The sequence below is a fragment of the Corvus cornix genome, chromosome 28, assembly GCF_000738735.6.
Source record: "Corvus cornix cornix isolate S_Up_H32 chromosome 28, ASM73873v5, whole genome shotgun sequence".
Classification (NCBI taxonomy): domain Eukaryota; kingdom Metazoa; phylum Chordata; class Aves; order Passeriformes; family Corvidae; genus Corvus; species Corvus cornix.
The window spans coordinates 2,570,215-2,594,111 of record NC_046356.1 but is presented as its reverse complement, the minus strand read 5'-3'; the positions used below and the strand labels follow the sequence as shown (position 1 = coordinate 2,594,111).

General features: G+C 46.9%; 1 protein-coding gene across 2 annotated transcripts; it reads right to left on the bottom strand.

Annotated features, from left to right (window-relative positions):
- Positions 1–349: 349 nt before the first annotated feature.
- On the bottom strand, positions 350–23,139 carry MED26 (mediator complex subunit 26). Of its 2 annotated transcripts, none has more exons than XM_039566230.1 (3): positions 23,015–23,139; positions 5,895–5,969; positions 350–4,611 (listed from the first exon to the last, which is right to left on the bottom strand). In XM_039566230.1, the coding sequence occupies exons 1-3, from the start codon at positions 23,087–23,089 to the stop codon at positions 2,923–2,925; spliced, it is 1,839 nt and encodes a 612-aa protein (XP_039422164.1). In that variant the 5' UTR covers positions 23,090–23,139; the 3' UTR covers positions 350–2,922. The 2 variants fall into 2 exon arrangements, with proteins under 2 accessions (XP_039422164.1, XP_010409844.1); XM_010411542.4 differs by lacking the exon at positions 23,015–23,139 and adding an exon at positions 16,142–18,031.
- Between the last annotated feature and the right edge of the window lie 758 nt (positions 23,140–23,897).

Sequence of the window (23,897 nt, the reverse complement as noted above, 5' to 3'; positions counted from 1 at the left end):
CGATCGCTCCCGACCTTTAAAACTAACGCGAGCAACGCGTAGCGCCGGCTGGGGTAAAGGATGGGTGAGTACCTGGCAGGCAGGAGGGGTTCTAGAGCCCGGTTCATCCATGCACCCTGTCAAGAGACATTTCTACAGGATTAATTTGCCCATAAAAACCACGCACTGTAGGTAATGGCGACTCCCCAAAGATTTGCTGATGAGCCATTTCATGTCATCCATTGACAAGGTAGAAATGGCAGTGTTTTAACTTCAGGTTTTAGGATTAGAAGGAGAATTTTTGCGAGAGAGGTAGGAGAAAGCAGTAGCAGAGAAACTGAGTCATGCACAAATGAGAGTACACAGCAGGTACGCACATGGTAAACTTCATTTGAACTTGTTTACAAAATTGACAAAAAAATATCACCTTGTAAACTTATTCACATTTGTTGGAGCTCACAGAACTGGTTATACTGGCATGCTGAAATAAAGATTGTCAAGCCTCATCTCACCCTGGAGGACACACAAGTGAGTTGACCCCTTACAGCAGCAACAAACTCAGCAAGGAACAAGATTTAAAGCTTGCATTGGGAGGGAATTTCTCCAGCAGTTTTTGTACCACCAGGGAAAGGGCTGGGTCTGGTTCCTGATGCTCCCTCAAACAGATGAGCATCAGCACAGGCAATTTTTGGGTGTAATCTGAAAGCTGTGATGAGCTTCGGGCATCACCGTACCCAGTGCAGTCAAGGGCCATCAATTGCATCAGAAATGGAAGCAGTGGAGAAAAAGATGGAATTTATCAAGTAGTACTTCGTCATTTCCTGAAATTTGGGAATATTCAAAGGCCTCCAAAGAGCACGGACCCTGTTCCTAAATGGGACCATTCAGGGAAGGAGGGAGGAAGGGCAGGGGGGAGATAAGATGCACAGTACTTTTTTACATAAACAAAACTCAAGCATTTCCAAAATGACCAGCAGCTTAGCCCTCTACCATCAAATCTGAACTGCAAGACAGGAGCTTTCCCCAGCTCTAAACCACACTGCTCAACCTCAGCAACTGCAGAAGGACAGAATGGAAGTAAACTGAAAATATACTTGGATGCATTTTTTGGTAACCACTTCTTCTGGTTTCACTCTCAGACCTCAGATTTCAGAAATGGAAGCACACAGACATTGTATTTCTGAAATACCCACACATTTCAGTAACAGTCAGATCATAAATGAACAAGAATGACTTAAAAAGAAACCAAACTTCATCAGTTGTATTCCAGGGAATGAACCAACACAATGCAGACCTGGCCAGGAGCACCTTCCTCTGAAAACCAAGGAAGAGTGCCCTCAAAGACAGGACAACTCTTGCCAAGGCTCATCTCCAGCACACATGGGTTAACAGAGTTAATAAGCCCAGGAATATTTTTGGTATAGTGTCCCCTCCCCTGAACAGAAGCCCAGCACTGGGGACTGCATAAAACAACATAGTCCCAAATATTAAAGCAATTACAGTTAATAGAAATCCTTCACTTTCTACACCCCAGGCTGCTTTAGAAAGCACTGTAACAATTAGGAATAAAACATTACAAAGTTACCGAGACGAAAAGATGAAGTCTGATCTCTTTAGGCTTTGAGGTACATTATCAGCAGTTGGGTTATCAGTCTCCAGAGTTAAAAACAAATCCAACCTGTGTGACTGAACACCACACCAAGGTACTTGGAAGACATCCCGTTATCCCTACCGGCAGTGTCCGTGGGATTCGGCTCCACCTCCCTGCTCCGACGGGTGCCCAGTGCCAGGGCTCCCTTAGCTGGGCTGAACTGAGCAGACTTGGGGGGGAAAAAACGAGTGGAGTATATATAAATAATTCACAAACTGGTTTGTGCAAATTTTTTTTATTTCCACATTTATATCACAACGTGTCCACTTAAAGGACCAAATAGCAAAGTTGCTCCCTTCTGCATCCCAGGAACACAGAAGTCTAGTTACTGTACATTCACTAAGGCTCTTTGTTTTTGCAAATTGCGTTTATGATGGATATCCATAAGGCAAACAATATCTAAAGGAATGGTAACAAGTATATTTCCAGCATACAAACAGGCTTCCTTTTTCCCTCTCACAGTACAGTTACAAACTTGTAGCACCCTCATTACATTTAGATTCTAGAAAAGGTGATTTTTCTTTTTTTTTTTTTTTTTTTTTTGTCTTTTTTTTTTTTTTGTCTTTTTGTTTTTTACCTATAAGTTTGCAGGAAGGGAAAAGGAGGAAAAATATTTGGCTGGTGGTGGTGGGATCAAAAAATATCGTTAAACATCTAGTTTTTGCAGCATTTCTCAGAGACTGGATTTAAACTGAAACCAGACTAAAATATGTGGATGCCTATGGAATGTTGAGCTGAAGCTGGTGGCCCAGCCTGCAGTGCAACACCTGCTGTTTAAAACCCAATCTCCGTACCACATGACTCTTAAATAATGCAATCATGTTCAGAGATGTGATAGAAATAAAACTACAGTTTTTGCACATTGTCTCTCGAATATCTCACTGCCAAATAAAAACCCAAATCAAGTCAAATAAATAGATGCATATTTTGTTAAGGTAACTTCCACAATTTTTCTCTGTACCTGCCTGTAGTAAGATTCCGGCATTCAGAAAGTGCTGGAAATCCTCTTCACTTCTTGGGGACTAACACTTTTTAGAGCTGGCTCGCTATAGAGTTTTGAACTCAACTGATCAACCTTCGTATGCCTTCCTTTGCAATTGTTAGTAAACTGGTAGCAGCATTTCACAAAAGGAGAATTTAAAGGAATGAGCTGGAAAAGCCCAGCTCCCTCCCCCCCTCTGCTCGTGGGGCCTGTTTGTCCAGGACAGGAGGCTCTCTCCAGCTGGAAGTGGCATCGTGTCTGCCAGTTCTGCTAACTGCAGGTGTAAAAAGCGTGGTTAGCAGAACTGCTCTCAGTCTAGACAGACGTAAGGCAGGATGTTCAATCTCCCATCATCCCCGTGTGGATCTAAGGATATGCACTGTGTCCAATCATACCAGTTACCCTGTGTGTCATAACAACCGTTCACGCCTGGCCAGTTGTGGTCACGTATTCTGTCAAGGTCATCGCCCGTGACCTCTCTGGTGACCCCAGGCAAGTCTGTAGGTTTGCTGTTAGGAGCTAGAACGTGAGTCTTTCTAGCCTCTTTTCTAGTGCTTTCCTCCTGCTTTAAATACTCAGACATGAAGTAGTGAGCTCCTGGAGTCTGTACTCCTGATGAAGACAGCAAGCTACTCTGTCTGTTTAAATATGACTGAATGATTTCGTTTCTGGACAACTCTTTCCAGTTCGTTTGTTCAAAGGGGCTTTGCAGGTTGGGTTTTTGCTCCTGCTTTTCCGTTTCTGTCCTGTGCTGTTCAGTAAGTGCAGGGATTTCTACCTGCAAAGGATCTTTCGGTGTTAAAGGTTTTATCTGTCCTGTCATGGGATCAAAAGTGAGTTTTCTCTCTTTTAACCTCACAGGTTTCACACCCCCTTCTGTCACGTGCCCATCCAAGTTGACTGTATAGTCTCTGGGTCGGTACCTTTTCTTCTTTTTGCTATCGGACCCTGAAGCAGCATCGTCACTGTCCATTTTGGAAGTGTCCTGTGGGAAGCCCATGTGTGGTGGGAGCGATTCCCCAGGGTGACCTTTGCAGCCGGGAGCCGTGTGCTGCTGAAGTGTCCCTGCTGTGTGCCTGTGCTGGCCCTCGGCGGCTCCCTGCTGCTCCTGCCAGTGCTGTGCCGCCTCGGGGGCCGCCTGAGGAGGGAACTCCAGTCTCTTGGCTGGCATGGGAGGTGTGGATGGTTGCATCAGGGACGGTGGCGGCGATGGCACCTGTGCAGCATCTAAGAACTGAGACCTTTGAGATGGACTGGGCATCGAATCCTTTGGTGAGTATGTGGTGTGCTGCCGAGCAAAAGTATCATGCCTAACATTCCTGGGGCTAAAGGAGGAGCAGCGCGGGCTCTTGGGCTGGTGGGGGCCCGTGGCTTCTTCTGATTTATCATGCTGCTGAAGCACTGCAGTCTTTAGTAACGAGGAAGTGCTTGAAGGTTTTACAAGTCCTGGAGAACTGGTGTGAGGTTTTACAGCGTTTACTGGGATCTTATTGTGTTTATCATTTTCACTGAGATCTGTCCTGCTGCTTTCGGGCCCTGCATGTAGGTTTATGTCTACAGGACTAGGAAAATTTTCAGGACTACCTCCAATTCCATTGGTTGGAGGGGGTGAAGAGTTTTGTAATACTTCATGACTAGCTTTGGAGACCTTTGGGGGAGGAGGGCCCTGATGCCCATCCCTGTGATCACCTTTCCTTTTCCGATTTCCCAGTTTCTCTGTTTTTGGAGAATTTAGTTTCTGGATATCATTCCTGCTTTTCAGTTCGCTGATGGGCTTGGAGCCAGCCACAGCAGGAAGTTGTGTGTCTGGTTTGCAGTTGTGAGCACCTCCATTCGCTGATCCCGGTGGGTTGGGCAGCCCCCTTGGCACTGGCTCATTCTGGGTTACGGGTTCTATCAACTTCTGCCAATTCCGCAACAATTTCTTGGCACGTTTGGCAAGTTCCTCATTGGAGGTCTTCTTCCTCACCTCATTGATAAGCCTCCCGAGTCTTGTTTCCTACAAAGACAGACAAGGTGTTTTACAAACATGTATCATTCCAAGCAAAATTCTTAAGGAATATTTCTGCTTTGTAATGCTCACCCCTGAAAACACCTGGTTAAAAACACTAAAGATTTAAGTGTTGGATTAATCTTTTTGGAAAGGATTAGTCCAGTGCTCTGCCACGCAACGTGAAACCGACTGTAGGTTTCAAGTCTTTGTTCCCTGGTAAAAGCAGGAGAGCTGGGAAAAACATCAGAAAGGAATTCTTTAATGAGAAAGAACCTTAAGAATAAGGGTGCAGGTTCAGATTTGAGGGGAAATGAAGCACCCAAAGGTGTGTGTTTATCACAAGGGAAGTATAAAAGCTGCAGAAAGAGCCAAGAAAAGAATTCCAGGATCTTTGCCTGTTACAGTAAGTCGTTAACAATAAAAATCTCCATTTAACAAACCTGACTACCAGGTGTGAGTTATGTCCTACCTTTTTCCTCCACCTCTCTCCTTTCCCTTCACTCCCCAGCCTCGTGGAAACGTACGAAAAAGCCATTTAAACAAGCATTCCCAGGGTGTCCCAAGGTGGTTTCATGAGCGGAAGGAAGTGTCTGATTGTTCCCAAAGCACATTTGGAAACAAAGAACTGTTCCACAAGTCAGATTTCTTAAGAAAAGTACTTCAAAGGAGAACATAGACCAGACTGTGAGAGAAATATGCAACCTGTTGTGATAGATATGTTGAAATACAGGTGGAGTTGTAATTAAGCAACAGTTAAAAGCAAGAACACTGCTAATTTCAATACAAAGGGTGAAAAAGAAATATATAATTCAGCCATAAAACTGTTTCTGCAAGTGGTCAGTGAGAGTTCAGCTCTCCCTACACCAAATCCCACCACAAATATCAGACCTTGAAAGCTGCTAAACTGAATTTAAGATTAATTTTATAGACACATGGCAACTCTACTCCTATTTCAGATTTTAGGTGTGTGGTCACCAAACCTCTATAAAGGTGACCGGAACTGCAGAGTGATATTGCTGAATGCAACAGAATTAATCAGTGGCAAGTGATGATTAATGTAGTGCCCTGCACAAACAGGAACTGTGCTGCCCAGAATACTGATCTGGGCCCAGAAAGGATCCCTGTGTTCAGCGAGATGTTGGAAGCAGCATGAGAGGGACAAAATAATATCTTAATTGTGAATCCTTTGCAATCCATCTATTGTTTCCAGAAAAGCTGCGATGGAAATTAGAAAGGCAGGAAAAAGTCCTTTTATACACATAAAAAATCATGTTCAGAGGGTGACATACCTCAAGTGCCTCTTTGGTAATGGGATATTTCTCCAGGCTGGAGATCACTTCCAGCACTGCCACCATGTTATGGATCTGCAACAAGGAAGACAAAGTCACTTCATGTTTCAGGTACTGGTCTTAGTTAACAAATGTAATTTAAGACCTTCCACTTTATAATTGCTGGAAGCATTAATCACAAACTGCTATCAGACTGTCTGGCTTTAGGGAGCTGATCGTTCAAGGAATAGGGACAAGGACACTTTTACTGACCTAGTTGGAAACTGCAGGAGCTGTAACAAACACACTCTTATGTAAAACTCAAGGAAACAGTCGCAATAAAACCGCTGTGACTGAGTAACAAAGTTCTGAGACCCCTTTGCAAAGCATCAATTAATTGCCCACAGCCTAACAGGAAACAAGTGCCAAGTGGAGCAGGAGCAGGAGCAGCAGCCGGTGCAATTGGAAATCTGGAGTTTAATCCTTCAGGCCCCACTGCAGATTTACCCAGGCCACTGCTCTATGGCTTTATTCCACTATAACTTCCTGTACTGCACACAGGAGCCTCAGCCTGCAGGTCCCTCCTCGGCCGGGGCTGTGCCCAGCAGGTGTCCCCAGACCATCAGCACCAGCCTCAGCTCCTCCAGCCACCCCATCACCCCTTGCTGGGGCCGTACAGGGGGAGGAGGAACTGCACAAATCCACATCCATTCAAGAAGTGAGGAGCAGGTTCCCTGATGGGCTGCACTGCACTCCCAGCACAGCTGCACATCCTGTACATCCTGGGCACACATGGGACTTTAATGGTTTTCATGAGAAACCACACACTGCACATTTTAGGGACTTGGTTTAGGGTTGGACTTGTTAATCTTGGAGAGCTTTTCCAACCCAAACGAGTTTATGATCCTACACAGAGATCTCTGTTTCCATTACCTGATGTTAAGAGCGCTGAAACCTGGAATTTCTAATTCACCTTTGGAGATAGATTTAAAAGATAAGCAAAGGAAAGCTTGAATCACAGTCTCATTTAGTGCTTAATTGCATTTATGACTCAACTGGACGTGAAGTGCATGTGAGAAAAATCTCTCAGCAAGAACCTCTGCAGGGATCCCACATCATCCTGAAACCTAATCAGGAGCATCATCATCACCAGGCAGCTCTGCCCTCCCAGCTACACACTCCCCTGCATGACCCCTCATCTTAAAAACACTGACTTTTGTAAGAATTGGCTTTTCCAAGTCAGTTTTACCCCTCCACTAAGATACAACAGGAGCACCAGGAGCTGAGGTCTCTCTCTTTCACAAAACCTTGGGCACAGACCATGCTTTGTCCATCCCTGCAGGACTGTTTAGTGCTGGAGACACCTCGGTGAAGCTGTCAGTGATGAAACACCTGTCCTGACTTTTTTATTTACTTTTATCAAACTTACATTTAAAGTCTATGCAGGCTTTGAATGATTCTAACTCCTATAGGCTGTAAAACCAACTCCAGGTCAAAGATGAATTAATTTGTCCTGGTTCTTTCTTCACTCTGCAGATATTTAAAGCCCTGCCATGAGGTCAGGCCTGGTAAAACTCTGCTTAACCTTTAGAGCAGCAAGAGCACCTATTCTGACATATTTTGGTTCTTATTTCATTTCAGTGCACAGACTTTCTTCCATGTTTTGACCTTTGCCCTGCCCTCAGTGCCCAGGAAGGACAGTTTAGCACCACAGTTTAAGCAGTACACAACACTGGGGTTGATTTTTTCAGTTTTTAGAACCAGAGCCCTTAGAATAGTTAAAGCTCAATTCTGGGAGTTTCCAGACAAATATTTTTAAACTTGCAAAACACGATATTCTCCTTCCCAACACATATTTTAGACTATGAATTACCAGGGTGAAAAAAGCTCTGTTGCACACACCAATAACTGGTACAATTATTTTTGCAGTTACTGGTAATCCCCAAATATTCGTTATCTAAATGACAAACTGATGGAAAAAAAGGGTCATTAGCCTATCAGAAGGTCAAGATGGGGAAAGTGATATGTTCATGTGTACACACACCTAGAGAAAGATGAAACTGGTCAGGGAATTTCCACTCACAGCTTTGTCTTTGCTCAATACCCCCAAATACACACCAGTGGATGCCCCACATGCTGAATCACCTCTCAGGTCTACGCCAGGACTGACAGGCTGTGACTTCCCTCCCTCCTCTGGGGGACACGTGGTGCCAATTAAGGACAGTGAAAGTGGCCTTGCACCCTCAGCTCCTGCTGGAACACAAACCACCCACTTCGGATTCCTCACACATTTGTAACCAATTGAGAACGCGCTGTCACAGAGCAACTGCTGAGCGGAGCACGAACATCTCACACTCCAGACAACTGCAAGCAGCTCCTCTCATTTTCCTTTTTTTTTTTTGACCTGTAGGGAAGCTTGATTCTTTGAAAATAAATACATAAAATGTTCAAGCACGTTCAACAACTTCTCCCCCCTTCCCCTTGTGTAGTTTTCTCAGAATGTTTCATCCAAAGTGCCATAAAAGAGATGCTTAAAATAAAAATCACATTTGCCTATTTTAAAATAACACGGAGTATGAAATTCCTTGTGGCATAGTTAAACACAGTGATGGAAACAAGAGAACCTCCCAAAACACCTCAAGTATCACCTCTTCCATGAGAAGACACCATAGCGATAACAGCAGCTCCCCAATCTTGCACACCAGTATCTTCACCTTAAACCAACTGTTACAATAAAATTCATACATTGCCACATAACCAATGTGGCACTAATGTTACAAAACACCACCCCACTTTGAGCAGCACCAGAAAAGGCAATTTATTAACATGAAGGGCTACTGAAGATGCTTATTGGGAACAGAACAGACAGGTGAAGTACCATGGAGCAGAGCAGGACAGGGAATTTGGCTCCCTCTGGACACTGGGCAGGGCTGTAATGCCCAGGTCAGTGTCTCAGGAATTTGCATTTTAGTTTCTACGTGCCTTTGCCTGCTCACACTGTAACCCCTTAGTACCCCCAAAAACAACAACTTCCAGGACCCACATTTAGGAGCTTGCAGCAAACAGCTCATAATAATTGATACATAATTGATACAGCATTCCAAATTCTCCCATGCTGCTCCCATGTTGAGAGGACTGACTGGCACACAGACTAATTCACTTGAAAGTTTACTGGAGAACATCTGCTTTGAGTCATCCACGATAATCCTTTCCAGCCAACCCTAATGACAGCCACAGAAAACAAATCTTATTTATTCCATGCAAGGCTCCTTAAGTCATCCAGCCATTCAGCCATACTCTGGAGCTTACTACTGCTATCCGAGATCTTTTCCGAGTTAAGCACCAAACGTTTTTACTCCAGCCTCAGACAAAAGCAGGGGTTTCTGAACTCTCAGGAAAAGACCAAGAAGCTTAATTTTCTTTCCTCAACTGCCATCTTAATCTTATTTCAGCCTTATTTTAAACCAGGACCAAGCCAGTGACTAATTTCAGGGTGTTACACAGCAGTTTAAAGGGCTTTTTGGGAAGGTTGAGGTACAGCTGTTCTCTCCCACCTCCACTTCCACCCCTGCCTTCCCAGGAAATCTGAAAGCAGCAGCAAGCTCTGCATCCATACAAGCTCTACCACCATTTCCAGGTGCTGGGATGTGTTTTCTGTTGGACCAGCACACTCCATGTGATGCTTTGATTCTCTTTCTTTGCTTACACACCAGCCCAGACCCCAAACACAACATGAGCATCCCCAGAACACCTTCCTGTCCTCCTCAGGACTGCCCAGACACACAGCACAACCTGCACTCCCTCACTGCAGCCTGAAAAACAAATGTTACATTAACTTTCTATTGCAGACACTCATATAAAGCAATGATTTTTTTTTTTTTAATATTTCACAAGGATGTTTCTAAAGATCTTTGCATGTATGACTAGACCGTGATAGATGACAAACCACACCAGAGTTACCTGGAGTAGAAGGAGCAGCTCTTTCTGTGTAACATGAAAAACTCAATGCACAATTCCAAAAAAACCTTGCAGTGAAACCACTCCTGCAGATCTCTGCTTTTCTGATAGAAAGGCTCTTTTCAATCACAAAGTTCAGGTAACAGTGCTAAAAGGCATCTTTTGATACAGTATCATCATCCTTCTGGGTCACATTAGTACCTTCACAAGTTTCTAAAGGATACTTAAACTTGGCCTGGAGTCCCCCATCACTGACACTCCTCTAAAACCAAAGTGTAACACCATCACCCTCCTGAAATCACAGCTTACAACAATCACAGCCTGACCCCATCGTGGGCATGGTGGAACAGAGCACACAGGTATCACAACACGCTGGTTTGGAGAGAATTGATTTGCCATCATACTTAACTACTTCCTCAGAACATCTATAAATACTCAAATTTCAATGGTTTCAGAGAAAGTACTTCCGTAACATTGTCCCACCTGTAGCACCAAAGCAGTCTGACAGAAGTAAGCAGAGAAGTGGAGACACCATGGGAGACTGAACAGGTCTTTTATCTTCCTACAGACAGATCCAGGTGTCTATTTCCAAGGTGGAGGTTTCTGGTGGCAGTCAATACCAGCAGCAGGGTCCAGACAGAAGTTCACAGGAGCATTTTTTATCTTCCTCCTGCTCCTGGGACCAGCAGCACCTCGATGGGGAGTTACCAAACTGTCCTAGAGCACAGGGCTGTGTATCTCCTCAGGGAGTGCAGGATAATGTTCAAGAAGATGCCAGGTTCAAGGTCAATATTGCTGGAGAGGCCAGGGAGGCAGAGCTGATTCCCAAGAGGAGCAGTGCCTGCTCCAGGAGCGATGGCATCACTGGTGTTCCTTCTCTTGGAGCTCTCAGTGTCACCTGGAGCCCAACACCAGCTCCTGCCCCAGATCGGGGTCCCCCCTCAGTGTCACATCGTGCCCCAACACTGCTTTTGTATAAAAGCTACTTTGCTGCACAGTAATCTAAAATATGGAATAAGAAGGAAGGAGAGAAAAGTTGCTATTCACAGGAGGCTTTATTTAACTGTGACAACAGAAATACAGCGGTGCAGAGTTTATTTAGCACTTTGTGTAGGAACTATGAGACACTAGACACTGACAATACACACCACCAACAGAAAATTGTAATGTCATTTTTTCAAAGGTACAGACTAAACACACCAAGTTAGAATTCAGGTTACAACCTGCTGGTATTTAGTTCAGTTCCCTTGCAGCTGATCTATTAACAGTTCCCCCTAGCCCCAATGTGACATGATGTTGTCTAAAGATAGGAAACACGAGATACTATTCAGAGACACAACATACCAAAAAGATGACCATGCACTACTTTGCTCACATTCTTGGAAATGTCTGAAAGTCAGTTTGCCAAACAAAGGTCCAATGTTAACGAGTACACAAAAGATATTCTTAAAGGTGGAGGCCAGTTTTCTAATAGTATTTAGTAAAGCAGATCTTTAAACATTAAGGAATCAATGATTTGGGTTAAAAGTCATTCACTGGGAGAATCTTCTATGACAGAGAAATTCACATGGAGTCCAGGCTTTGAAAACTTATCAGAAATTTGTGGTGCAAAACGAGGGATAGAAGAAATGTTCCTTGAGTACCAAGAACAGTCCAAAGAATGGCCAGGCACAGGAAGCATTATCTGCACCTCCAGACTTAAAACTCCCAGGTCTAATTTAAAGAGTTGAACCAATCTGCATGTATTTTATTTGCACTTAGGCTTTATTTAATGGCAAAGTAACATCATCCAGATACCTTCCTGTATACACTTTACAAAGCCAGGATCATCAAACAAGACTAAGGTCAGATTCCAATAAAATTCCGCAGTGCGAAGAAACCGGTGGACCTGAAATATTTCCCCCACTCCCTCCCGGCAGTGCCCACGCACATCCCTGAGCTGTGCAGGCACCACAGCAGCCAAGAGAATGAGAGGAGTTTGCCAGCACAAAACACAGTTTGCCCTGGCACTTACAAAGGGCCTCCAGACACAAATCCACAGCAGCTGGGAAGTGCCATGAACGCTCCAGCTCTTCTCTGCATGGGCCCATTCCCAGGGAGGCATCCAAGACCCCTGGCACAGCAGGAACAGACTCCAGGCTGGAGCAAGGCAGGGAAACCACCCAACAAAAGGAGTATCCACTGGAGGAGGCACTCAGAAGATACAAGAGGTAGTAAAACACAGACTATGAAGACAAGACACACTCCCAGTTCCCAGGCCAGTTCCCTGCACAACGCAAAAAGGTCTTTAAGGCAAACAGAAAACAGCAACAGTGAAACACTTTTCTCCATTTATATTTATTAGCCAATAACTGGAAGACATTTTTGTTACTACAGAGAGAAATACCTGTCTGTCAACTTCTACAGTTACTGAACATTTTGTATAACACCATAAGAATCGTGCCTGTAAGCACCAACCCTGAGCTGTAGACATACAGAGAAAATTCACTGCAACATGGCCCCCTCCACTTCTTTTTCCACACCCCACAACAAACCCACCCCACCAGACTGTGACCCTGAACAAATAAAAATTCATTAGCCTGATTTTAAAAAGCCCAGCAGCTGAAGAGGCTACATGAAATACCATTCAATTGGAAAGACATGTGGCACAAATTCCTGCTGAAGGAATGGAGCAAGAACCACGGAGCACAACCCCAGGCAGTCACTGCCACTCTCGGTGGCATTTACCACAGCACACTGCAAGCAAGATAATTTAGTGGTGTTCTCCACTCAATCCCAAGATGTAAGGAATGGTAGAGGAATCAAATTCAGCTGGAATTACATCTTTGTCTCAAGGTGTAACAGTGCAAAAAGAACACACACAAAGAGGAGGTCAGAGGACAGCAGCGATAAGAGGTTTTGAAAACATGGTTAATAACAAAAAGTTGAAGCTTTCATTTAACACAGTATTGAAAAAATACAGAAGAGACACATGAAGCTTGAAATAAGCCTTCCAATGCATTATTAGTCGTAATAAAGAAAATGTTAATCAACTGTTTTCAAGCTCACTGGCCTGATTTGCAACAAGACAAATACTGATTGCATATAGAAATAACTAGCGAGCTACCAGTGCACTCAAATAATCTCTCCATAGTCTCCAGAGCCACTACAGAGGTTTAAGAACAGATCAGATAAGTCCAGAAGGAGCTGTTTTATGAAGGTGATGGACCACTGAATTACAAGGAGCACAAACACATTAAAACACCCATCTCCACCTACTCCAAACTAGACTCAGAGCAGCAATTCAGAATTGTCCTCTCAAAAAGATCCATACAGGTAACTCTTGTAACAGCTTGTATTGTAAAGGACCTAAAAATTCAACACTTCCAACCTCATTGCCCTAGCGCAGTGCTCCATGTGAATGTGATCCCAAAAATCCCAAAAGAAATGCCCAAAGTTCCTCTCCCCACTCAGGCTCTGTAGCTGCTCCCTGTCACTATTTTCAGCCACCTCACAACCCCTCAATCACTGCACTGGTGCTAAGCACACCCCAACCATGATACAGTTTCCTTGTCTACAGGATAATCATTTCTCCTCCTCTTCCCTCCGTACAGAAACTTCAACCAGATGAATCCTGGTAGTTAATATTTATTATAAGCCATGAACTGAAGTCCAAAATTATTGCTTCAAAATTTAGAGAGCCATAAAATGAGGTTGCTGTGCAAGCAAAGTCACGGGGACAACTGGTCCTACTTCAATGAGACAAATGCAGTTGGATGATTATTCAGGCAGAATAACACAGAATACACAGAAAATCCAGCCTTAAAATGTGCCCCTGCTGATTCATCATGATCTTGGTGCTTTCTGCTGTAAGGAACTCACCTGGACTCACTGGTGGTACCTCCCTGGGTTAGGGTAAGAGCACAGTAAGGTACCATGGGACCCCTAAAGGCATCACTTGGACAGAATAATTCTGTGACCACCTGCTTCATCTTCATCCACTCCACAGAACTGGTGAACATTTAAAACCATGCAACGTGCATTTAAGGACTTGATGAGAAGGGGTCCAGAGCTTTGTGAAGTTCTTAAATATTATTTTATCCATCCCATAGAGTGTCTACGCAGAGCTGTTAACACAGAGCAGTTTATATCTGAGTGCAATTCAGAAAGGCCCTACTAATGTCCCCATAATACAGATTTTTCACTCTTTTCTTAAAAAATAAAAACATTTATCACCATATCAGTGTACTTTAAATGCAGCAGGCCAGCTTTTCCTTAAATTTCTAGGGAAGCTTCTCAGCTGATTCCTTAAATGAGGAGGCTGAGGTAGGAGCCTGGTGAATACAATGTTGAATTCTTTGTGGAATGTATTAATTAATCACACTGAAGTGCAATATGCTCATGAGAATTTAAGCACGGTATGTTTGTTCACAAAACCTGAGAAAAATGGTGTTACAAACTGGGAAAGTTTGTGGAGAGAAGTCACTGTATCCTTTCAACAACTGTTACCAATAGTGAATTCTTGTCAGCACATACCATAAACAAGTTTTATGGATATGGAAAAAAAATTGAAAACAATTTACCCATCTTCTAGAATTACTGCTCTCCAAATTCTAGATTAAATACTGCTCCTAGTCACCCATTTCCAAATACCTCCATTCTCTGAAGGCTGTGTCACCTCAGGACAATGTCACCTGTCAGGAAAGCAAAGCCCGGCAATAATCCCTGGAGAATGCTTGGCCATTCCAGCCAGTGGAACAATCCTTAGCATCTCCCTGGAAACAAAATGCCTTCTCTACCTTTGGCTGGGAAAAAAAGTCCTCCCTGGAGGAAGGTGAGCATGGAGCCTTCTCAGCTGAGGGTTTGTAAGAGCAGCTCCACTCCAGAACCAACTGCTCAGCGTGGTCACGGCAGAACAAAGGAACACAGTACCCATCTGCACTTTTTTTCTATTTAAACACAGAACATGGAATAGTGGAATCCCAGACTGGTTTGGGTTGGAAAGGACCTTAAAGCCCACCTCATTCCACACCCTGCCATGGGCAGGGACACCTTCCACTATCCCAGGCTGCTCCAACATAGCCTTGAATGCTTCCAGCGATGAGGCAGAACATTCATGAAGCTCCAACCTGGCCTGGTTATTTCTAACCTAGTTGCAAACAACCTCACAACTTCCACTTAAGAAAGTCCCAGTGAGGCTTAAGCCCCTTGGCAGCCTGTCTTGAAAAGTCCAGTGAAGAGAATACAAAGTCAAAACTCAAAAGCTCATATTTTGACAGACAAACTCTTCCTCACAAGACAATGGACACTTGAGTTTTCCAGGATGCAGCCAGGCTCCTAAGCAGTGTGCTCAGCCCATGAGATGCAGGCACTCACCTTCACAAATAAATCTGAAACATCACCTCTTGCATTGTCTCCTCCATCTCACTGTGCTCAATTCTGTTCAAAAATCAACTGTAGTTTCTCCAAGAATTAACTACAATATTGAATTGTTATTTTTTTCCTGGAACTTTCAGGATGATAAGTTATATACAGACATTAAAATTCTCTGTCCTCTCCTGCTGCAGTTAATTTACAGAGCACGAGGAGTGTTATGTACTGACCTGCTCAGAAAATCCTGCTCAAGTGATGGCTTGAGTTACAGACACTTGTAGATGTGCTGGAAGTTTGTTCACCAAAGACAATTTATGACTGTGCATCACTGCCCTGAGAAAACACCGTGTTCCTCTACCTTCCACAGTTCTACGCTCCTTAAAAAAATCAAACCCTCCAGACCTGTATTATGACTGTGATACTGTGCAAGCTGATCCTTCATGGAAACTATGTGAGAAAGCAGCTCCACAGAAGTGCTAGCTGTCACTCTGAGACAAGACTTCCACCTTTGCACAGTCGTCTTCACAGCACAAAGTTTGAAAACACGCTCAGCTGAGCATGTCGCTGAATCCCTTCGACGCAGGATCCCTCCTCCCCAGCTGCTGGGTTAGAAACCACGCTGTTCACTAAAACAGAACTAATTATGTTTTACTTCCAGTGACTCCTCAGCAGAAATTGCTACCACTGACTGTTTGGACATGCTGAAAATTGTACACTTTGATATTAACAATCACACTCAGGCACGCACTGCTGCCCCATGAAAGCCGTGCCCCTGAAAACACCAATTCGCTGCCGAGTTTTAGCAGATTGCACCTCAAATTAAAGCAATTTGCTGGCACTTAAATATTATTCCAAACACCAAAAGCATGAATTACCCACAGAAAGAGTAATTTAGCTGTTAGAACACTGAATAAACAAACCTATATTTACATTAAACTGAATGTGAGGTACTTACTTACCTTTACCTTAAATTATTTCTTTAAAGACCAAGTGTAAAAATGGGGCCACATCCTACCACATTACACAGACCGAAGAAAGTATATCTGGAGTTATCACCAAGCACGTAACTGGTGAGAAGAGATAGCAGCAAAGTGTTATCAGCCAAAACAGACACGTTTTTTATGTAAAAAAACTACACTGACATTAATTTTAACTCCAAGCCTAAAGTACTGGAGTAACTATGCCTTAAAAGCAGTGCTTCCTGACTAACATCAAACTTCTGCAGCAGGCAGAATCGATTCCTCCTTCCCCTCTCCTGAAACTTTTGTGGTTCTTGAAAAAAAAAGAAACTCTAATTGTCGCCTGCAGCAGCTCCTTGAAGAAACTGGGAAAGGATCTCACAGGGAGAAAAAGCTTCAGCTGCAGTGGAGCTACTTTGATCGGGAGCCAAAGGTGCCAGAATGACAGAGCTGTTGTGTCATGTGGCCACAACAAAACCCTGAAGAGAGGCAACCACGCAGATCTCACCACCCCTAAACTGGGCTCACCCTCAACTTACCAGACAAAACCCCCCCAAAATGACAAATTGGAATTTCCAGCCCAGGCCCAGACTTCTGAAATACACCCTAAGCTAAAAGTCTTCCTAAGGCATAGGTTGGGTCCCTCTCCATGTGGGAGCTTTTGACAGTGTTTCCCCTCCTGCCTGTGCTGGTGTCAGGCTGCAGTGCCTGGGATCCTATGCCTACCCCATCCCAGCTCCAGCCCTGCCAGATGCCATGCTCAGCTCCCTGCTCTCTTGGCTTTAAGGTGTGCCAAGGTGCACTCAAATGGCCTCACACAGGATCCAGGAACATCCCCAGTTGGAGCAACTCGGGAAGCACCAGCCACAGATCCTCCGCTGCCTTGGAAGTTTGCTCCAGCACATCTCTCCTGGAAGGACCCACACTTTGCACAGCAGCTGTCTGTTCCAAGCTGTGGCTCATGGTGACTGCCAGAGGTTATTCCCCATATTAATACTACCTACAAAAAGTTGGTTCTTCCATTGAGGAGCTGTTCCATGGCTACACCAATAAAAAAGTGTTAATGAGTTATTTCCCTGCAGCCTCTGAGCATTCAGAGTGTTTGTTTCCCACCAAGGGCCCAAGTACAGCATGTGCAGACAGGTGCTTGCTGCAAAGTCATTATCATTTGGATTTAAAAAGCTCTTTAATGATCCCCTATAATGACCCATTCTGACAGTGTGAGGGGGGTCAAGCTACTCTACAACAGCCCGAGCTGCCACCAACCCCCCCGTCACCTCTCCTTGCCACATGCTCCCCCAACTCCATGCCAGAACTGCCACCTCTCTCAGCCCAGGAGAGGCTGGGGCAGGGAAAGAGGTCCCTGAGGAGCCCCTGTTCAGGTAGGGTTTGGCCAGGTGAGTTCCTTGGCTGGGTCAGCACAACGGAGAGAACAAGAACGACTGGAGGTGGGGACATGGACGGGTATCCCAGCAGCTCTCCCAGCTCCGCTGGCAGCTTCAGCTGGTGTAAGCACAGGGGTTCAAGCCAAATCAATCCAATTTTTGATCATTTGGAGCATTAGCCACACAGCCTTTAGTGGAAGGTGGTGGTTTGCTCGAGTTGCAGAGCTCACTCATGAGTTACAACTCAGGAACATCCTCTGGGCTAGCTGTAAAGATGTTTCCCAGCAGTTATTCCAGGACACATTCAGAGCCTCTGTTTTGGTGCATCTACACAAACACAGGATAATTCCAGACATCTGTGAACCACACACAAGTGACAGCGACAAAAAAGGCTCTGCAAGTGAAACTTGACCATAAGGCAGCCACTGTCACCTCAAAAAACCCAGACAGGCGTGGCTAACTTTTCCAGGTAACAACACACCTCCCTGCCAGGTCCCAAGGCAGCAGGGAAGCACCAGGAAGCAGCAGCATTCCACTCCTCATAGAATCACAGACTGGGCTGGGTTGGAAGGGCCCTTAAAGCCCATCCCATTCCACTCCCCTGCCATGGGCAGGGACACCTTCCACTGTCCCAGGCTGCTCCAAGCCCTGTCCAACCTGCCCTTGGACACTGCCAGGGATCCAGGGGCAGCCACAGCTGCTCTGGGCACCCTGTGCCAGGGCCTGCCCACCCTCACAGGAAGTTGATTTTTTCTGCTTCGGCACTCATTTAAACACTTTAAGACCCAATTCTGCTGTCAGAACTATTTGTGATGCGCCAGAAGTTTTATCAAATAATTGAGCTACATCAAAAGCTACCTGGGAAAAGATACATATATTGCCTTTTTCTTCTTGAAACCCTGATCAATTCCTCGGTTCAGTTCACCACATGGTCCTGCACACATAAAATGGGTGTGTGTAGCAGGAATAAGAAATGGGTGTTATTTAAATTGTCACTGCTGCCGAAACAAACACTCAAATTAGAGCTTCAGAGCAAATGACTACTGCCATCATCACTGGGGAGTTTCAAGGAATTAACAGTGGAAAAGCAGTTTGGCATTCCCCTTGCTTTGACCCCGCAATTCAAACTCTCTGATATTTCTGTTTATGCAGATTTTGTCTTAGCAGCCTCAAAGTTCAGAATGGTCTCACTGCTGCAAGGGGCACTGTACAGATGAAAAGTTTTAAGCCTCCAGCCCCCCAAACCCTCTCAAGAAATGACAGCCTGCACGACCAGCAAGCCAAATAAGCTTTTTCAGAAAGAAGTGGACAAACAAAATTCAAAGCAAGGCCAGAAACCCAACTGCACCATCACCCTCACACAGGTTTCAAGTGAATCCAAGTGTTTGTAATAAAGAGCACTAAGAAACACGGTCCTCATTTCAAGTTATTATGAAGAACCTGAACACAAAGGGACTCTACATCAGGCCCAAATCCTTATTTGGAACTCAAGACTGACATGATAACAACACTCCAGACCTTGCACATTAGGAAATGCTCCCCAAGCCCCTGCACATTTTGTCACACACCTGGAACAACCTGCTGCCTTCACACAGAAAATGTGAGACTGCTCAAAACAAGATGAGCTGCAAGTGAGGAAAGGGCCCAAGAGGGCAAGAGGTACAACAGGTTCTCTGCACCTCCCTCAAAACTGCTAAGCTCATTAAGGCCTCACAGAAGAGGATAAAGCTCAAGCAAGAGCCATTCCTAGTCTACTTTCGCCCACACATAACACTTCCTGCATCCAAAGAAACCACCGAGACCCTCAGGAAGTGAACCACCGGCTTCCCCTGCTTTCTATATTTATATCATTACAGCAGTGTCCTGCACCTTCTTAAAACACTACTGGAAAGCACCTTTACCCCTAATGAGGGAGGTTTTGTCTCTGGTACCTTGGTAAAACAACCAACAGAGAAAACAGCCATGGAAGCATCTTTAACCATGCAACTTGTGCCAGCTGGGAGATCAGCCCATGCCAATGCACCACCCAACATATTCCAACACAGACCAATTAATTATTAATCATTCAGAGCATGGACCACTCCTGAATGTCTGTGCAGCAAGTCCAGCTGAGATACTGCATGAACCACAGCCAGAGTTACAGCCAAGCCCAACCTCACAGAGAGCACATAATACAGGCTGTTACTCAAACCAAAGCTGGGTTTGTGTCACAGAGGGGTACTAATGGCAAATAATGAAGTTATTATCTAATATATTAAAACAGGAACAGATTGCTACATATTCAGCATGAGGAACCATTTAATTGCGAGCACAATTCTAGCAGCTGGTTGGAAACGACAGGCTTGTCCACAGAGCAAAAACCAACAGGTCTCATTACTCCTGATATCAGGGGATAAACTCCCCCAGGAGCACAGAGCATGAGTTACCAGGGCAAAGGTGTTCTGCTGGGTGGAAGGGGTGGCTTCTCAGCACACAGAGTCCGAAGGCAGAAGCCTTGTTCCCACCAGAACCAAGGAATATCTCCCCTGTCAGATCTCACAGAACAGAACTCCTGCTCTCCTCCACCTCCTGCTATGTTCTCACAGAAGCTTTGGAAGGAAAGTGATGCTGGTACTCAGTGCTTAGGTCATGGAGCAGAAGTGGTTTGCCCATATGTTTCCTTGAGGAGAGAAGGCTGAATAAATGAAGACACAATACCAGACATCCCGGGTGGCTTCTAGGATGATGTAAGTTCTTTTAAAAATAGCTTATTTCTTATAGGTCCCCTTTGAAATAGTTCAGAATTTACACGGGTAACCTCTAAGTGTGGGAAACTAAGTTATAAATATATTCTGCAGCAATTACTAGAGGAGGTTCAAGTGCTAAACATGTGTGTAAATTCAATATTGCTCCCGAGTCAGCAGGGCTTTACGGAGCAGCTGGAGATGAACAATCAGCACAGGAGATGATTTCCTGAGGCCAGCAGGTTCTGCAAGCTTAGGGAAATGATTATTTTGACCAGTTCAACCCAACAGAGGTAGAGACACTTACATCCTATTTTTTTTTTAATTTAAGGCATGACCTGCAACTCGACCAAGATCCAACTAACCACTCAGGAATGAATATCCACAATGGCAGCTCATGTTAGGGGATGTTAGGGATGTGTTAGGGAATTTAAGTGAAGCTTAAATTTACAAACCCTACAGTAAGGCACCATAAAGAACCAACCATCTCCTCCTCTTCAGCCCCACAGAACTGGACTGGTTTTGCCCACCTGGCACTACTGATGTAGCTTTCACCCTCTGCAGAAACACACATACACATGCCAAATGTACTGAAAAGCTTGAATGAAATCCAGGCCTCAAAGCTTGACTTTCTTGGTAAATGAGGAAGTCAGTGACAACAATGAATACTGTAGGTTTGAACACAACTAATTCTGTCAGGAGAAGATTCTAAGAGCCAGCAGAAAGTAGCTGGAGTTTTCCACGAGTCCCTGCAGGCACAGCACCTCATGGCTGCACTGACTCTCCCAGCAGGAGAACAGCAGAACAGCTTCTTGTACTTTCATGCTGGTGCCCAAGTGTGATTAAACTCAGAATCTGCTTTTTAAGTGTGTCCAAAATTAAAGTTTTTCTTCCCTCTGTGCCAGTGACATGCCAGGTAGTGAACAATCAACAACACCACGTATTCCATGTGCTTTGGAGCCAAGAGTCTGAGCTCTCAGCCTGCACAATGAACCTCAGCTGCACCACCTCTGCTCTCCTTCAAGAAAAGGTTAAAGTAGAAAACAGACCCTGCCTACAGGCACTTCGGAACAATGGGCTGATTTTTCTGCCACCAATTATTGCCCTGGATAAGTATCAAGTATGTAGAATTATAATTTAACATACATCACTCCTAAACTTAAGGAGCTACTGACCTGTTGGGAGCTCTAGCCTCCCCTCGCCTTGTTATTTTGGGTCCTCTCACAACAGCATCATCAGTGTAACATCAGTGTGTGGAGAAAGGGTAAAGTATCCGTCACAAAATCGACTTCCTGGCTGCATAGCTCTGCACAGCCACAGTGTCTGACAAAGTAACACTAGAATTAGGGTAACCACCGCAGCTGACAGTTCTGAAGTCAAAAGACACCACAGATCTGCTAGAATTTTATTAAAGTAGGTTGGCACTCAGTCTCACGTAGAGTGAAAAATCTGCAGCCACAGAAAGAGAGTTCAGAGCAAACAGGATTCATGAAGTGCACTAACTGACATTTCAGCAAGATCCACGTTGAAGTACTGCAAACTCAGACAACGCCGACATTTAACAGCCCACAATTACCACCACGATTCGTTACTGTTACTCCAATGTGTAACACTGCAGCTCACGATAAATACCCAGCCCAGGAGGTTCTACAGAACCTACAATGTCAGGGCGATTTTTCTTCAGTCCCCTTGTCACACGCAGGCCACTCCAGGGGGGTTCCAAACGACAATAACTTTATTAACTCCTTTAGGACTTTGATACAGGTCTATCACAAAAAGCATTTGTTCAGACAGGAGCAGGGATGACTTTAATAGAACCAAAGCACCATTTCGCACACCCCAGCCCCTGAAATAACACGTACACATTCAGCCTGATGCACCAGAGGCTGCCCCCACAAACTGCAGACGGCCAAGACAGACCCACCTTTGCATCCTGCAGTGGTGACTGTTGATCTAAGACTCAAAAATTGGACAGATTGAGGGCCCTGCAGTCCTCTCACAGAAATAAACACCAAAGCGGAGAACTGCTTGGATGAGCCAAAAAACCCTTTAAAGGAGCAAATGATCCTTTGGATAACCGCCACTTAAGGCCACTTACAGGTAAAATACACGCTGACTTCTGTGCTTACACCACATCCCAGAAGGAGCAGATAAGCTCATTACGGCGCTGCAGGAAGGGATAGAAGCGAAGACCGAGGCTGCTCTGTGCTGGAGCAGCTCCAGAGCCCCGCAGCCGCCGCCGGAGCCCTTCCGGCGGCCCCGCAGCCCGGGGTGCCCCCGGCCGCGGCCGGTGCGGCCGCAGGGCCCGAGGAACAGGTGGGCGCCCCGGAAGGTCCCGGCGAGCGGCGGCGGGGCCGGCCCAGAGCCCCCTGCAGGCCGCACCCGAGCCGCGGCCTGGCGTGGGGAGGCGGCCGGGCCGCCCGCCGCATGGCCGGGCAGTACCGGCCGGGCCCGAGGCGCCGAGCGGCGGCGGGGTGGGGGCGGCCGCGGCCCTGGGCGGGCGGGGAGCGGCCTCCGGAGCCCCTGGCGGGGCGGCCCTGCGGTCCCGGCCCGGGGGGCGCGGGCGGGAGGCGCCGCCGGCTGTGGGACCCCGGGCGGGCGGCGCGCCGGGAGCTCCGAGCTCCCGTCCGCAGCGGAGGCTCCCGTGCCTCAGGGGCGGCCCCGGCGGGAGCCCCGGACGCCCCGGGAGGGAGAAAGGCGTCGCGGCGGGAGCGCCGGGCGGGGGTCGGCCCGGAGCGGCGGGGGCCCGCGGGGCCCGTACTCACGTTGCTCTGCGGGTCGATGGCCTGCAGCAGCCGGTCCCTGATCTGCTGCGGGGACGGGGCCGGAGCCGCTGTCATTGCCTGGGCGAAGCGGGGCGGCTGCGGCCGGGGCGGGCGGGCGGCGGGGCCGGGCCGGGCCGGGGCGGCGGCGGCGGCGGCTCCTCACTCGCCGGCGGCGGCAGCCTCGGGGAGCCGGAGGAGCATGTTCGCTCCCCGCGGGGCGGGGGCGGCGCGGGGGGCCGGGGGGAGCGGGCGGGCCCAGCGCTCCGCTCCGCTCCGCTCGGGCCGAACGCGGGGCGCGCTGGGGGCAGGGCCGGCGCCGCGCGCGGCTCCCTGGGACGCGCCCGACGCCGTGACGTGCGCGCGCCGCGCCCCGGCCCCCGCCCGCACGCACCGCCGGGGGCGCGCACCGCGCGTGCGCGGGGGAGGGCGGGCGGCGGCGGGAACGCGCGTGCGCGGTGGGGGAGCGGGGCGGGGCTGGAAGGGAGGGGGGGGTTCGCCGTGAGGGGGAAAAGGGGGACGCGGGGAGAGGAGAGAACGGGGGGAGCAGGAAAGAGCGGGAGAAGGTGGCTGAGAGGGGGCACAGGGGGAAATCGGGGCGGTGCTGGCGGAGAAGGGGCAGAGGAGGAGCTGGAGCCGGGCAGCGCCCCCGGAGCCGCCCCGCCCCGCCCCTGTGGGGACCCCCCGGCGACCCCCGCCCGGCCCCGGAAGGCCCGAGCGCCGTGCGGAGAGCAGCGATTAAGGGGAATGAACCCCCTGCGGGCGCCACTCCGACCGTGGGGTGTGAGGGGTGTTCTAGTCCCCTCAGCAAAGCATCAGCGTGGCACTTAAGCTCCTGACAGCATTTAAGAGCGGCTCAAACTTGACTCCCGACTTCGTTATTTGA